General features: G+C 45.8%; 2 protein-coding genes across 2 annotated transcripts in view; one reads left to right on the top strand and one right to left on the bottom strand.

Moving 5' to 3' along the window:
* Positions 1 to 99: 99 nt before the first annotated feature.
* fam185a (family with sequence similarity 185 member A) lies at positions 100 to 10,262 on the bottom strand. Its single transcript, XM_036518290.1, has 8 exons — positions 9,777 to 10,262; positions 8,732 to 8,841; positions 7,750 to 7,842; positions 7,381 to 7,519; positions 5,417 to 5,458; positions 4,425 to 4,520; positions 1,959 to 2,093; positions 100 to 1,027 (listed from the first exon to the last, which is right to left on the bottom strand). Exons 1-8 carry the CDS (start codon positions 10,216 to 10,218, stop codon positions 915 to 917), a joined length of 1,170 nt encoding a protein of 389 aa, XP_036374183.1. The 5' UTR covers positions 10,219 to 10,262; the 3' UTR covers positions 100 to 914.
* Positions 10,263 to 11,189: 927 nt separating this feature from the next.
* Positions 11,190 to 14,484, top strand: part of ccdc146 (coiled-coil domain containing 146) — a 31,577-nt gene continuing 28,282 nt past the window's right edge. The window contains exons 1-2 of the mRNA XM_036517509.1: positions 11,190 to 11,260; positions 14,150 to 14,323. Coding sequence (XP_036373402.1) covers positions 14,162 to 14,323 — 162 coding nt within the window. The 5' untranslated portion in view covers positions 11,190 to 11,260; positions 14,150 to 14,161. The remainder of the gene's footprint in view (positions 11,261 to 14,149; positions 14,324 to 14,484) is intronic.

Consider the following 14,484-nt stretch of genomic DNA (forward strand, 5'->3'; position numbering starts at 1 on the left):
TTTTTATGACTGGATAATTATTTAAAATGGAAACTAACTGTAAGGCTGAAAGGTAAAATGTATGGTATAATAAAATTATGTATCAGATTACAAGGTCATATCCATTTTATTCGTAGTTCCCACTAATACTGGCATGCAAGTTAAATCCATGCTTTACCTTATACTGTACATATCAACATTTTTATATGACAGTATTGACACACCACAAACAGTAAAATGATTGCATACTGACCTTGGATACCAACATGCTTCTACGTAACTTACAGCTTTCAAGCCATAAAACTGTTTTATGGGCTCTCTTTTTTTATGTTCCCACCCTTCCTTCCAAGTGTTTCACAGCAAACTGAAACAAATAAACTGGCTCAAAAAAAAAACAATTGGAACTGAAATGACATTCTGCTACTGAGCAAGAGAAGCAGGTTTCACAAAGACTGGTGATGGCAAGGAAAAAACATGAAAAGGTGAGGTAAGGTGGAAAGGTGAGAAACCTGAGGTTTCTCACGTAGACGTAAACATCTACCGGGCCCCTATGTGGACTGGTATTGGCTGCACCCCTATGTACGGTGCATAGCATACATACTGAAACTGTTCTTTGTCTCTGTAGTTACACTCCCAAAACATGACGGCTAAAATAAGACTCGGCGTGTCCACGCCTGTAGCTTTGGTCACATCTGGGATTGAAATTGAACAAAACGCAGAGTGACTGTGCGGACGTGTGCAGCAACTGCAACTGCTACACTGTTACATTTCTCCTTTCTCAACAATGATCTGATGAACAGAGAACAGACAACATCAACAACAAGTCCTGGGACTCTCTCAGTCAGGAAACCGTTTGTGTGATTGGCTGTGAGTGTAACTCGAGTCTCTCGTCGAAGACTCCCAGTGACAGTTGTGGTCACCGGTGTCTCCCTGTGTTAATTCCCGATCTTCAGTGAGTCAAACCAGCTCTGCGTTCTCAGGCTCACTCTCCCCCTCTCCGTCTGGGCTTTGATCCACTGCCCCCCCTCGCCGTTTCCATTCAGCTGAGCTGGAGAAACGAGGGGGAAAAACGTGTTAAAAACGTTCCCCTAACGTGTGAGCTCATCCTTGCCTCTCAGAGGTGGATTCCCCACGGCATTGCGATGTGTAATGGGTATTCCTCTCCCCCCGAGGTGACAGGCCCAGCCGTTTATCACCGATGTTAACATATGTCCGATTACTTTGCGAGCTGCTCTGCACCGGGGGGGTGGGGGTTTTCCTTTGAGTGGGCCCTGAGGTATGCACATCCTGTTTCACAGACAGCCTCCCCGACACCTTGGCCTTCCGCTGACATACGCACTGGTACTTCACAGACCCAGCGGACTCTGTGACTCCGGGGGTGACTTGGTGCTGTCCACTGCATCAGCCATGACTCTGAGTCTCGTGTAGGCAACCTCTTCAGTTACATAACAAGCAAACTGAAAATGCAGAGGCTTCCTCTGCTGGCTACGATGAGGAGGCCAGGGTGCAGGCTGGTGACAGAGCAGTGTGAAGAACACAGAGCCTAAACGAGGGGGAGAAGTGCTGTGCACTGCATGTCTAACACACTGCCTCCATTTGCTACATGCCTGGGACATGCTTGTTAATGTGTTTCAGCCTTGGTCTGGCACAGGGGATTCATGGGAAAGCTGCCATTCATCCATTGAGAGGTCAATACCCCCAAATCTGTCTTCCATGTACTGCTCAGTATTTCCAAAGAGAGAAAAAAAACTTGGAACCTAAACAGCATTTTAAACTGAGCGTTACAAGTAGCTATAACACGTAAGATCTCAGCTGTGGTAACCCTAAAATAGCAGCTTTTGGGGAAGCAGTGGGGGGTGGCCTGTTTTTCTGCCCTCACTGCACACAGTGGCATAAGCCTCATATGCAGCTTCTCTGAACTGAAGTGGATCAAATCCTGTGTCTGTTACCTGTTGAAATAACGAGTGTGTGCAGCTCACCTGCAACAGTAGTGTTGGTGTCAGTGGACTGCTCTTCCACCTGGTGCAAGGTGACCTCAGGACTGATCTCCACTGAGGCTCCTGACAGCAGCACAGCTGCCCTCATAGAGGCGGGAACCCTCACAGAGATAGCACCTGAGACAGAAACACAGGCCATGACTCTCACTGTGCATCTATACCGCTCACTGTGCATCTATACCGCTCACTGCGCATCTATACCGCTCACTGCGCATCTATACCACCCCACTGTGCATCTATACCGCTCACTGCGCATCTATACCGCTCACTGCGCATCTATACCATTCACTGCCCATCTATACCACCCCACTGTGCAGCTGTACCACCCCACTGCGCATCTATACCATTCACTGCGCATCTATACCGCTCACTGCGCATCTATACCGCTCACTGCGCATCTATACCGCTCACTGCGCATCTATACCATTCACTGCCCATCTATACCACCCCACTGTGCAGCTGTACCACCCCACTGCGCATCTATACCATTCACTGCCCATCTATACCACCCCACTGTGCAGCTGTACCACCCCACTGCGCATCTATACCGCTCACTGTGCATCTATACCGCTCACTGTGCATCTATACCGCTCACTGCGCATCTATACCATTCACTGCCCATCTATACCACCCCACTGTGCAGCTGTACCACCCCACTGCGCATCTATACCACTCACTGCGCATCTATACCACTCACTGCGCATCTATACCATTCACTGCGCATCTATACCATTCACTGCGCATCTATACCACTCACCGCACATATATACCACTCACTGCGCATCTATACCACCCCACTGCGCATCTATACCACTCACTGCGCATCTATACCACCCCACTGCGCATCTATACCACTCACTGCGCATCTATACCACCCCACTGCGCACCTATACCACTCACTGCGCATCTATACCACCCCACTGCGCACCTATACCACTCACTGCGCATCTATACCACTCACCGCACATATATACCACTCACTGCGCATCTATACCACCCCACTGCGCATCTATACCACTCACTGCGCATCTATACCACTCACTGCGCATCGCATCTATACCATTCACTGCGCATCTATACCATTCACTGCGCATCTATACCACCCCACTGCGCACCTATACCACCCACTGCGCATCTATACTGCTCACTGCGCATCTATACCGCTCACTGCCCATCTATACCACTCACTGCGCACCTATACCATTCACTGCGCACCTATACCACCCCACTGTGCATCTATACCACCCCACTGCGCATCTATACCACTCACTGCGCACCTATACCATTCACTGCGCACCTATACCACCCCACTGTGCATCTATACCACCCCACTGCGCATCTATACCACTCACTGCGCACCTATACCACCCCACTGCGCATCTATACCGCTCACTGCGCATCTATACCACTCACTGCGCATCTATACCACCCCACTGTGCATCTATACCACTCACTGCGCATCTATACCACTCACTGCGCATCTATACCGCTCACTGCGCATCTATACCGCTCACTGCGCATCTATACCACTCACTGCGCATCTATACCACCCACTGCGCATCTATACCATTCACTGCGCATCTATACCATTCACTGCGCATCTATACCACTCACCGCACATATATACCACTCACTGCGCATCTATACCACCCCACTGCGCATCTATACCGCTCACTGCGCATCTATACCGCTCACTGTGCATCTATACCACCCCACTGCGCATCTATACCGCTCACTGCGCATCTATACCGCTCACTGTGCATCTATACCGCTCACAGCGCATCTATACCACCCCACTGTGCATCTATACCACCCCACTGTGCATCTATACCGCTCACTGCGCATCTATACCACCCCACTGTGCATCTATACCACCCCACTGCGCATCTATACCATTCACTGCGCATCTATACCGCTCACTGTGCATCTATACCACCCCACTGTGCATCTATACCGCTCACTGCGCATCTATACCACTCACTGCGCACCGTTAGATTCACCTTCCCTGCACAGGACCCCTCCCTCCCCTGCTCTGCACATGTACACCGCACTCCTGACTGAGGTCTGAAAGCACTTTCATGTCCTACATTTGTTTTTGTTATTCGCTTCATTTACTGTATCTATGACTCACCCCAGTGACTGATATAAAAACAAACCTCCATTCTTTATCCGTATAAATTATGTTTGAATAGTTTTGCTTGATCTGGTACTATACACGGACGTGATTTGGCTAAATGATTAGAAGACATTACTGTATGAACATGTAACAAAATTTTGCCCAATAAGCATAAACATAACTCGCCACTGCCATGCAGTCACAGTTCAGTAAAAACGTTTCACAGTTTATGTAATGTTAGACTCAGATGGTCCTTTTTGGCAGTGCTCTGTGATGAGTGGGATACTGTGGAGGAGATCATGCGTGTGTATCACACAGAATGGCCTCTTTACCTCTCTGGCACAGAAGCTCTGCTGTTCCGTGCTGCCCCACGTAGGCATCAATGTCTCCTTCCTCAGAGGAAACCTTCAGATAGCCGTTCGACCCCTCTGAGAAAGCAACAGAGTCAAGCTGTTCAGTCAGCACACACACTCCACACTGTGTATTCACAGGACATACCCAACCTGTTAACAGGACATACACTATGAACTCTGTATATTCGTATGGCATGCTAACCCACTTTAACAGTGAAATTCTTTCCCCTGAGCTGACATTAATAACCAATTTTACTGTGAGCGGGTTTTATGACCTTGAGGAGTTGGGCTTTAAACTGGCGTCTGGGGTTCTGCCTGCTTACTAAAACGGGCAGCGCTGGTCTGGCTGGGCCCTGTGACTCAGTGGGTCACAGCAGGACCAGCGGCCCCTGGTCCAGAGGTCACCACGAGTGAGCGCGGATTTGGCAGAGAGGGCAAGAGAGGCCATCAGAGCTGCCTGGAATGGCTGCCCTGGGACACTGCTCTGGGACAATGCCCTCTTTCAGAGGGGGGTGGGGGGGAATAATTCAAAAGCTCTCAGCTTTCCGTACAGCTGTGGAGTCTCTTCAATATCACCCCCAAATGCAAAGACTCATTTTTCTCTTCCTTTCCAAGAGTCGCGGGGTGTTTTCGAAAGTCTGGGAGGTTGCTGTGCAGCATTGTCGTCTGAATGTCCGTTGTTTACATAGTTTTACTTTTCAGCGAGTCCGCAGCTTGTTCCTCCAAGTCTGCACCGTCAAAGCTATAATTTTGGTTTTAGCATAATCACTGTGTATCAAAAAAGCACATAGCTTTATATAAATGGTTACAGTATGTTTTAGACCAAAGCTAGAGAACAAAACTACAACAAGCTCAGTAGCTTAGTAGGCTTGTGTCTTTTGAAAAAAGATCTAAGTGACATTGCATCTACACAAATTTTTTCTACAGTGTGTCAAACAGTGTTAGAGCATGCATGTATATAGTTCACATACCTACAGCTATATCCCCCAGCTTACTTCGCACGGTGGCGTCACCTGTTGAAAGCAATGAAATATATCTGTCAGTGCACTGAGGCTAAGCTTCATTAGCAACAGCATGAGCTTCACAAAACATTCAATCATTAGTGTGTAAAGAGCTGAAGATTAAAATGTTTCCCTTGAAATGCAGTACAAACACCCATACTGACACCACAATGCCTTCTAAAGCTCGAGGCGAATGCCTTTTGCCCAGTGCTGCAAATAGTATTTCAAAGTTTAAAATGGTTTCTAAAAGCCAGTGTCGGTTACATAAAAAATTACATGTAATGTCATATTCCGACAATCTTTAGGTCACAGCAAGTACCCGAAGAGTGGAAATGAATGAAACACCAGAATGATCGTGGGTAGCGCAGTGTATAATTTACACGAGAGTCTTGTCATGGTTCCTTAAAGTTAAACTTTAAAAACACTTCCCAAAAAAAGGAAGCATTTTTTTCTCTAAGTGTTTTTGCACTGAAATCTAAATTCAGAGGCGCGGCCCATCTATAAAGACCGCTCATATATTTTACAGATGCGCAAAAGGGAAACTGTTCGTTTCTGCGTTTCCACACACACACAGACACACACACGCACACACACACACGCACACGCACACACACAGACACACACACACACACACACACACACACACGCACACACACACAGACACACACACGCACACACACGCACACACGCACACACGCGCACACACACACGCACACACACGCACACACACACGCACACACACACAGACACGCACACACACACGCACACACACACAGACACACACACGCACACACACGCACACACACGCACACACACGCACACACACACACACACACACACACACACACGCACGCACACGCACACACACGCACACACACACACACGCACACACACACACACGCACACACACAGACACGCACACACAAGCACACACACACACGCACACGCACACGCACACACACACACACACGCACACACACGCACACACACACACACGCACACACATGGAGGCGCTCTCACAGCGGCAACACTGGAGGCAGCCGCTGCATCTGGTCTCAGAGCAGGAAAAAGTTTCTCTTTGGGACAGACCACTTCTGGGGTTTGGTTTTGCCTCTCTTTTCATGTGTACATCCATGTATATTTCAAACTTTTTTTTTTGTTGTTCCACAGGGATCCAGCCCCTTCTCCTGGCGAGCAGACATGGCTAATTGTTTCCATTCTCCTTTGTAGACATGTTGTCCGGCGCTGGGCAATTACCTCTCGGTGTTTTCCCTCCCTGGGCTTCTCTCAGCTCCCCAATCCACCAAATATCCCTCTGTGGTCTATCTGTCAACCTCATCTCTTTACCTCTCACTCACTTTCATTAACTCTGTCTGTGCTGCACAGGGCCACTGTGAGGCTCTGTGTGTGGAAAGACCAGACATTCCATCTGTGTGCTAAAGCACTGCGGCTCTAATGCACAAAAAATGGAAAACTTCATGCTGCGGATGCTGTGAGAAATTTCCCCTTTATGGTTGCGTGCCAGCATGGTGAGGTAGCACTGCTTACCTCTGAACTCCTGGCTGAAATATTATGTCATGCAATCCAGACAAGCACACAAGAGCTGCATATCAGTAATAATCTGGTGATTGGAAACTGGACATATGACAGCAAAAGCAACTGGAGGGTATAACCCATATTTAGACACAGATCTGCTCAGATACGCAACAGCTGTGTTAAAAAAATCACTGGATACATTCAAAATTACACCACTGTTGCTAAATCAGTCAAGTGAGTGATGGATCCTTTGGCCAGGCGCAGTGATAATAATGTATTTGTATGAATGATTATATTGGCTAGACTCTCGGGGGGATTTGTTTTGTCCTCCTTGTTTTTGCACAGCAGATGAGGAGAGGAAGTATGTTTTTGTCAGGGTTATGTCATTCAGAACTCACCGTGCAGGTTTCCCAGCTCGATTCGCCCGGAGGTGGAGCACACTGACGTAGACTCTGCATAAATAGCTTTAACCTTCAGCAGCCCGTGCTCCGTGGAAACATTCATGGTGGTCCCCTGAATCTTTTTGATATCAACCATCTGGCAAAAAAAAAAAAAAAACAAATGCTTATTTATTTGAGTGTAATATTGAAATAAACAGCAGTTATCATTACATCAAGATTCAAAGTATGAAACTGATTCATTTTAGAAAAAAAATGCCACTTGAACAGTTCTGATGTTGCCAATACTCAGAGCAACTAGAATGCATGGGGTAGAACGCATATTTTAATTGGTGTATGAAAGCTGAAAGCAGCGAATCAGGTGCTTACACTGTCTCCAGAGGTGCTGATGTCCACATTTCCATGTATGGTGCCCACACCTCTGATGTCTCCTCCCACAGACTGCACCAGCACCCGGTGACCCTAGTAACAAAAGGTGGTTAGATGCAACTGTGTGGATATATTATCCGTTAACCTAAATTACACTGTAAGTGGCTATTGCCTCATGCAGGAGTATCCTCAGTGTCTTTCAGGATAGTTAAGTGCTGAAATATCTCTTGTATGGATTTCAAACATTTTTGAGCTTCACTCAGAGGAAGTAAGATCTTTTGGAGCCAGCAGCTGTAAGAACACTGTCTCTGAAAACACAATTAAAAAAAAAAAGCACTGCTGGTATGGACCTACTTGTTTCCAATTAAGAGTGAACTGACCAAACACCATGTTCCAAAAACACTATATCCTGTAAGTACTTACCCCCCTTTGATTTTCCAGTAACAGCTAAAAACCCCTCAATTATGCCAAATCCTGAAAGCTCCCTATTGTGAAAGTGACTAATGAAAACTGTTTTAATTAATAATAAACCAAACCCCTGCCGACGCGAGGCTAACTCTGGGAAACAAAAGTTTTTGACTACAGTTTTTAATTTATTCTTATGAGCACTATTTCACCTTCTAAAATGTATTTTTTACAGTTTCTTGTTCACAAGCTGAGGACAAATGCTGCTACAGAATAATCTGTTTTTAATCTGTTTTTTTTGACAGAAATATATAACGTAAAGAACTTTAATCACAACCTTTCAGGTCGTCAGACTGCCAGTGCGCATTGCAGCGTAAGTTAACCGTGACTGCCCTCTAGTGGATGTTTACAACTACAAGCCGTGTCATACAGAAGATAATGCAAATTTATTCTCTGCCCGTGTTACTGAAATAAAAGGAGCTGAAGGTGTTTTGATCTGTAGAGAAAAGAGAAAATGGGTTATGCAGAGTGAAATGCAATACAGACATAAAAAGTTAGTGAACCCTATTCGATTTACCTTCACTGAGTGCAGGACGCAGTTTCCTCTCTCTGTCAGAACCCTGCACGTGTCACTTTCCATCTGTTGAATTTTTACATTCCCCTCCCCAAGTGTTGTAATATACAGATCTGGCCAGAAAAAAATACAATAAAACACTATTATTTTAATCCTTACTTTCACTTTCGTTTTCTTTTTTGTAAAAAAAAACAAATGCATGTCTAAATAACATCAATGTCAATACATAAACTGACATATACAGTATATGTAGGCTATGTACAAATGGGTTTCGACGTTTCTTGGTTAACAGGCTTTACCCGACATAAAATGGCATTTTTTTATTGTTCTAAAATTATGCTTATCTGGCTGGTGTCTATACTTAAAGACAACTTACTTGGGAAGAACTAGATAATGAACCTTAGTATTGGCATAGTTGGGGAAATTTGATGAATTTGTTTAATTGTACACCAGTTGGTTTCTTGAGGGTCGCGCCGTATTTGCGGCGAGGGCGTTACTGCCCCCGGCGCACTGGACAGCGGAAGCGTGCCTGCTACTTTCCACACCACGTGTTGGACATTACAGTAATAGTCCTGTTAATAGCCTGTCGTATTATGTTTCTTTCCCCACGTAAGAAGAACTGAAGTTGCTGACAGTCAGAGGACTGTACAGAAATGTAACTGCCCCGAGAAAATACTTTGCAGTATAACTCCAAGGTCCGCTAATCTCCCGCAATTTCACATCTTGACCTTACGGCGGCAGTATTTGAATTGGTTTGGGAATTGGACTCGTATCCAGACTGTTGCGAGATCAAATCGTAGACGACATACTAAAGTGCTCTATAACATTTGACCAAGGTAGCCTACTTAACCTGTGCCTGAGTCAACACATTCACACACCATAACAGCGCTTTATAACGTGGAAGTGAAGCACGTCTTGGCCATTACATTTCATCAATGCCTGTAAGATGTAGGCTACGTTAACATATTGAACTATTTTACGCACACTCGTCATCTCCGCTGATTTCTCACTAATCTATGCAGAGTTCATATTCCTGCCTAAAACTTACCGCTTTTAATGGGAGTTGTCAGTTCAACAGACACGTTGCTGTTGACCTTTTCGGACAGGATCAGCAGCTCCTTGTTTTGGTCATCATACTCCACGTGGAAGTTGTCAAGTTTCAGTCCCTGGTCTGCGCTGGTACCGTTAACGGTGATAAACGCCCGGTTCGCTTCGGGGAAGGCGTGAGGGTCCAGCGGCTGCACCGAGATGTTGCAGCGCAGCCGAACTCGGACAGTGCTGAAAGGGTGAACAACCAGAGTCCACTGCTTCAGAGGCTTATTCAACTCACCCGAGGAGCGCAAATACGGAGAGGTCGACACACGTCTGACAGCATCAAAGTGCACGGCGCCACTCTGTGAACACACTGCCGGCGTTCGCCAACGCGCTATTTCTTTGCTAAGTCCACGACACAGTCGTTGAGTTACTAATACCGTGCAAGAGAACATCATGATCGATGCCGGATTGATCCAGAAACTCCAGGCTACAACATTGCTTTCGGTCTTGATTTACTGTAAACAAGCGCTTCCTTGAATTAGCTCGGTACCGTCTCATGGAATTCTGGGTAGAGGAGTTTCCAGGATAGGCGCAAATTATAATTTGACTAGGTGTTTCAAATGAAGCGTTGGTAGCGAGCTATTGTGAGAAGATGCTTTTGGTTCCTTGTTATATCAGAAACGAATACTTCAATTATACACAACCATTCCTAGTTTCACAACAAAATAACGTCTTCAGATGACTACAATAACCATATTCCTAGCTTGTCGTCAGCCCGTCACCCGTGGTGTAGTACACTGCTATTGGTAGAAAGCGGGCCATTCACAACGTAGCTGGGGGTATAGTTAACTTTCGTTTAACAAGTACAACGTTATGTCGTAGGATTCCAATTCTGTTAGCTCTCCTGTGAAAGCATGTGAATGTGTTTAGCCTACTCCGGACTGATCCGTGTAAGAGGGCGTAGGTCCTTGTCGCACACCGTATCCACAAGAAACCAAGCTAGCAGACATTAGTTATGAATTCCCTATGTTAACCAGCAGAATCGCCCTCGAGAAAAGTAGCCCAACTGAAATAGTTATCTTAGTAAATATTTATCTTGAAAAAATGCAGGTAGTTAGGTAGGATAGGTAGTTACGTTGCTAGGTGAAGCCTAGTTTGGTCATAGATAGAGGGGTCAGTAAGACAAAAGGTTTCTGGTGATGCTCAGAGATAGAAGTATTGTGAGCCTCAAACGATAACAAAGTCTCCCAGTAATGTTATGTTTCGATTCCGCCGTTCATCTGCGCGCAGCAATAGGCTTGATTGTGCGTTGCCATGGAAACGGCTCCCCAGCCGCTTCACAAACACCGCACTGAGTGGCAGAGATTTCCGAGTCAGGAGGGACATATTCGCTGTTTTGAAGACCACAGCTTGTAATATTGTAACTGAAGCATGTTTTAAAGGTTGCATCTGGAACTATTGTAAAGTGCTGTTTCGTTCGCTAAGTGACTTACGCAGGTAAGACATAAAAGTTAGCGTTGCCAATATGTTGCTGGTTGGTACATTCCTAGCTGCAATGTTGCTAACGTTAACGGTGTAAGTACTTATTTTGTGATAAGTAGCTAAATACCAAGTTAAACTCATAAAAATGTTAACATTACTGTGAGACAATGGAATTAACTTGCAAATTTTCATTGCAAGCTCTCGTCGTAACACACCGTGGCCAGCTGACGTTAATTGCTGTCGTGTTTGGTGTCTTTTCACAGTGGAACTAAGTCGTGTGCTGTAACTCTATCGTAGGTTAGGCCCCTTAAGTAAACTCTCCAGCTGCAACGTTTTCTTTCTTGCTTTAACTGTAAAGTTGTTTTCCTTAATGCAGCTTAGTAGGTAAGTATCTGAACTTCATAAAGTGTTTGCGTAAACTTGCACATGAATACATGCATGAACAAAAAATGACAGGCCTAAGTATAACCAATGACTCTATTATTGTTATTATTATCTGCTATTAAAATCTTTGAAAACTTTTTTTTTTTACTGTACATATTTGAGAATAACACTAGTAAAGTTTGGCTTTAACTTTGTCAGCTCCTGGTCTCTAAAGCAGTAAAATTTGCACTTGGAAAAAGCCGTGTGAAATTAAGCAGGTCTCCAGGAGATGGCAGTCAGTGAACTCAAATGTGTGCTCAAGTGCTCAAGTGCATAATTTGACATCGAATAAACAGTCATATTTAAGCCCTGGCGCAAGTGTAGCTGCAATAAGCAAAGTGTTGCTGTGAGTAGGCGTACATTTAAAGAGTGATGACACAGGGTTTACATATTACCAATCCAGGGCTCTTAACATCCTACAATCCTGCCAACATTCCTGGCTGGATAAAGTCAAGCCCGTACATTTGCTTGTGTAGAATTACAGTGACAGTTGAACTTTGTCTGTTTCTGGTGTTAACATGGGAAAGAGTAAGGGACAGTTTTTCCAATTTTTTTCCCCCCAATGTTTTAATGGAGGGTGTTGATCAAATGAAATCAGTTGAATTGTATTTATTAGTGTGCATTTATACAAGGGATGTTTACGATAATAAATTAAAAACAATAAGATAAATGATGAGTTGAATCGTCCAAAGCTGTTGCTGCGCCGGCAAAAAATGTACAGTATATCCCACAACTATAGGCAATTAGAGGGGGCTGATGGGTTACAGTGTCTGCCAGGCGTTCATTAAAACGGTCTGCAGGGAAGAAGAGCAGAGGGTGACACAGTTCAGGACACCTGATAGAGCGCTTGGTAAGTTGGCGCTGTGCTCTGCTGACACGTCAGATAAGGCAGTACTTCTCCTCTGTAAGTGTTCAGACTGAAGTGACTTCACCTGCCAGTGCAGCTGGGACTGGGTCTGCTGCTCGGCATTTGTAGGTCACTTTCACACCAAGCTCATTTGAAAAATGTTTCACACACGAGTCCGTACTGTGCTTGCTGCTACGTACAGACCAGAATTCTGCTGGTTTCACGTTGGAACTTTTCAGCTGTGCTGGGTTTTCCTGCCGTTAACCTGGAGCAGACGTTCTGTGTGAAGTGTAATATGATAAATACAGACACCCTTCGTGCTATGATAGAGTGTGTCTTGTTTTCGATCAGCATCTGTGGGAGATAGAGAACCAGCTGTTGCGTCTACCATTTGAAAATGCTGTCCTTTTGTTGGCAATGTGGGGGTGGAGGACAGAGGAGACTGAGGCGAAGGTGAAGGCGAAGGCTTCGTTTCAGCAGACGTCGTGTGCCCAGTTCAGTGCCCCCTTTGAGCAGTTTGCTTCACCAGCCATCACATTTATTTGAAAACAGCCAAACACTGGCACAGTGGCCGGGCAACGCTGGCCCCGCGTCTGGAATACAATGTTTGCAATGTTCCATTTCGGTCTTGCTTCACAGAGGCGTGAGGCTCTGCCTAAAGGCATGAAGTCTCAAAGGACAGTGAGTGATTGCTGCTGGCGAGCAGCCGGGAGTCGGCGAACACCAGGCTCGAGTTCTGCTGCTCGGCCAGGTGCCTACCTGGATCAGACTCGGGGACTGCTGGGAGACCGGGGCCATGAGAGCTTAGTGTTTGTTTAACCAGAAGTGGATTGCAGACAAAACAATGTTCTGTGTGGCATTAAAGATTATTTTGATAACTCACTGCCATAGCTCATTTTAAGTATGTAATAGGGGTACCCAATTTAACTGGAGTCTGAGCCAGAATTGTCAGAGGGCGGCAGTAAAAATGTCCTCAAACTTGCATGAACTCTTTACTTTATTATAGTTAGAACTGTCCACTTTTTATTATCCATCTATACACCTACATTGCAGTATCGATGTATCAGGGTGTTTTTTATTTTTGGTGAGATGAGAGGTAACCTGAACACCCTCTGAGCATGCTCATGAGCGCTCTCATGCTTTCAATCACATCAATAATCCAGTCCTTTCTCCTTCACACACTAAAAGACCACACATGGAGCCCTGAATGGCTAAAGATTAGCCACCCTTGATAAGCATCAACGTTAATACGCACGTGCACATTTCACAGCGGTTTAGTAAAGATTGTTGGTGCAATACGATTCTTTCCCTTTTCTTAGCTGTCTATCAGTTGCCACGGTATGTGCGTGTTAATGTGCATTTTCCTGTGTGTGTGTGTGCGCGTGTGTGTGTGTGCGTGTGCACGTGTGTGTGTGTGTGTGTGTCTGTGTGTGTGTGTGTCTGTGTGTGTGTGCGTGTGTGTCTGTGCGTGTGCGTGTGCGTGTGTGTGTGTGCGTGCGTGCGTGTGTGTGCGTGTGCGTGTGTGTGTGTGTGTGTGCGCTTGTGTGTGTGTCTGTGTGTGTGTGTGTGCGTGCGTGCGTGCGTGTGTGTGCGTGTGTGTGTGTGTGTGCATGCGCACGTGTGTGTTTGTGCAGGAGGTCCAGACCATGAGTGACACGAGTGACAGTGAGGGGAGCAGCCATCCCAGTGAGGCAGAGGAGCAGACTGCGGAGGAGAAGGCCATTGCAGCTCTGGCGCCCTTTGCTGGTGTGGAGGAGGAAGGGCAGACACAGTTCTCCAGTAGCCCCGCCTTCGAGTGCTTAGACCAGGTGAGACTGCCAAGCAACAGAAATGAGGCCTTAGCCTGTCACCCATCATGCTACTGCTAATCAGCCATTACGCACTGTTTGTGTTAGAAAACATTGGTGCTGCAATCTTCACTGTATCCAGACCAAAAATGAAGGTTAAAAAAAAGCACTTTGAACACTCA

The sequence above is a fragment of the Megalops cyprinoides genome, chromosome 23, assembly GCF_013368585.1.
Source record: "Megalops cyprinoides isolate fMegCyp1 chromosome 23, fMegCyp1.pri, whole genome shotgun sequence".
NCBI classification, from domain to species: Eukaryota; Metazoa; Chordata; class Actinopteri; order Elopiformes; family Megalopidae; genus Megalops; species Megalops cyprinoides.

Bases quoted from the DNA above. Each gene is read 5' to 3' on its own strand.
- fam185a (XM_036518290.1), bottom strand. From the start codon at position 10,218: ATGATGTTCTCTTGCACGGTATTAGTAACTCAACGACTGTGTCGTGGA. The intron at 7,843-8,731 runs GTAAATCGAATA...TTTTGTTACTAG, and splicing joins GCGTCCTGCACTCAGTGAAG to GGTCACCGGGTGCTGGTGCA. The intron at 7,520-7,749 runs GTAAGCACCTGA...TTTTTTTGCCAG, and splicing joins TCAGCACCTCTGGAGACAGT to ATGGTTGATATCAAAAAGAT.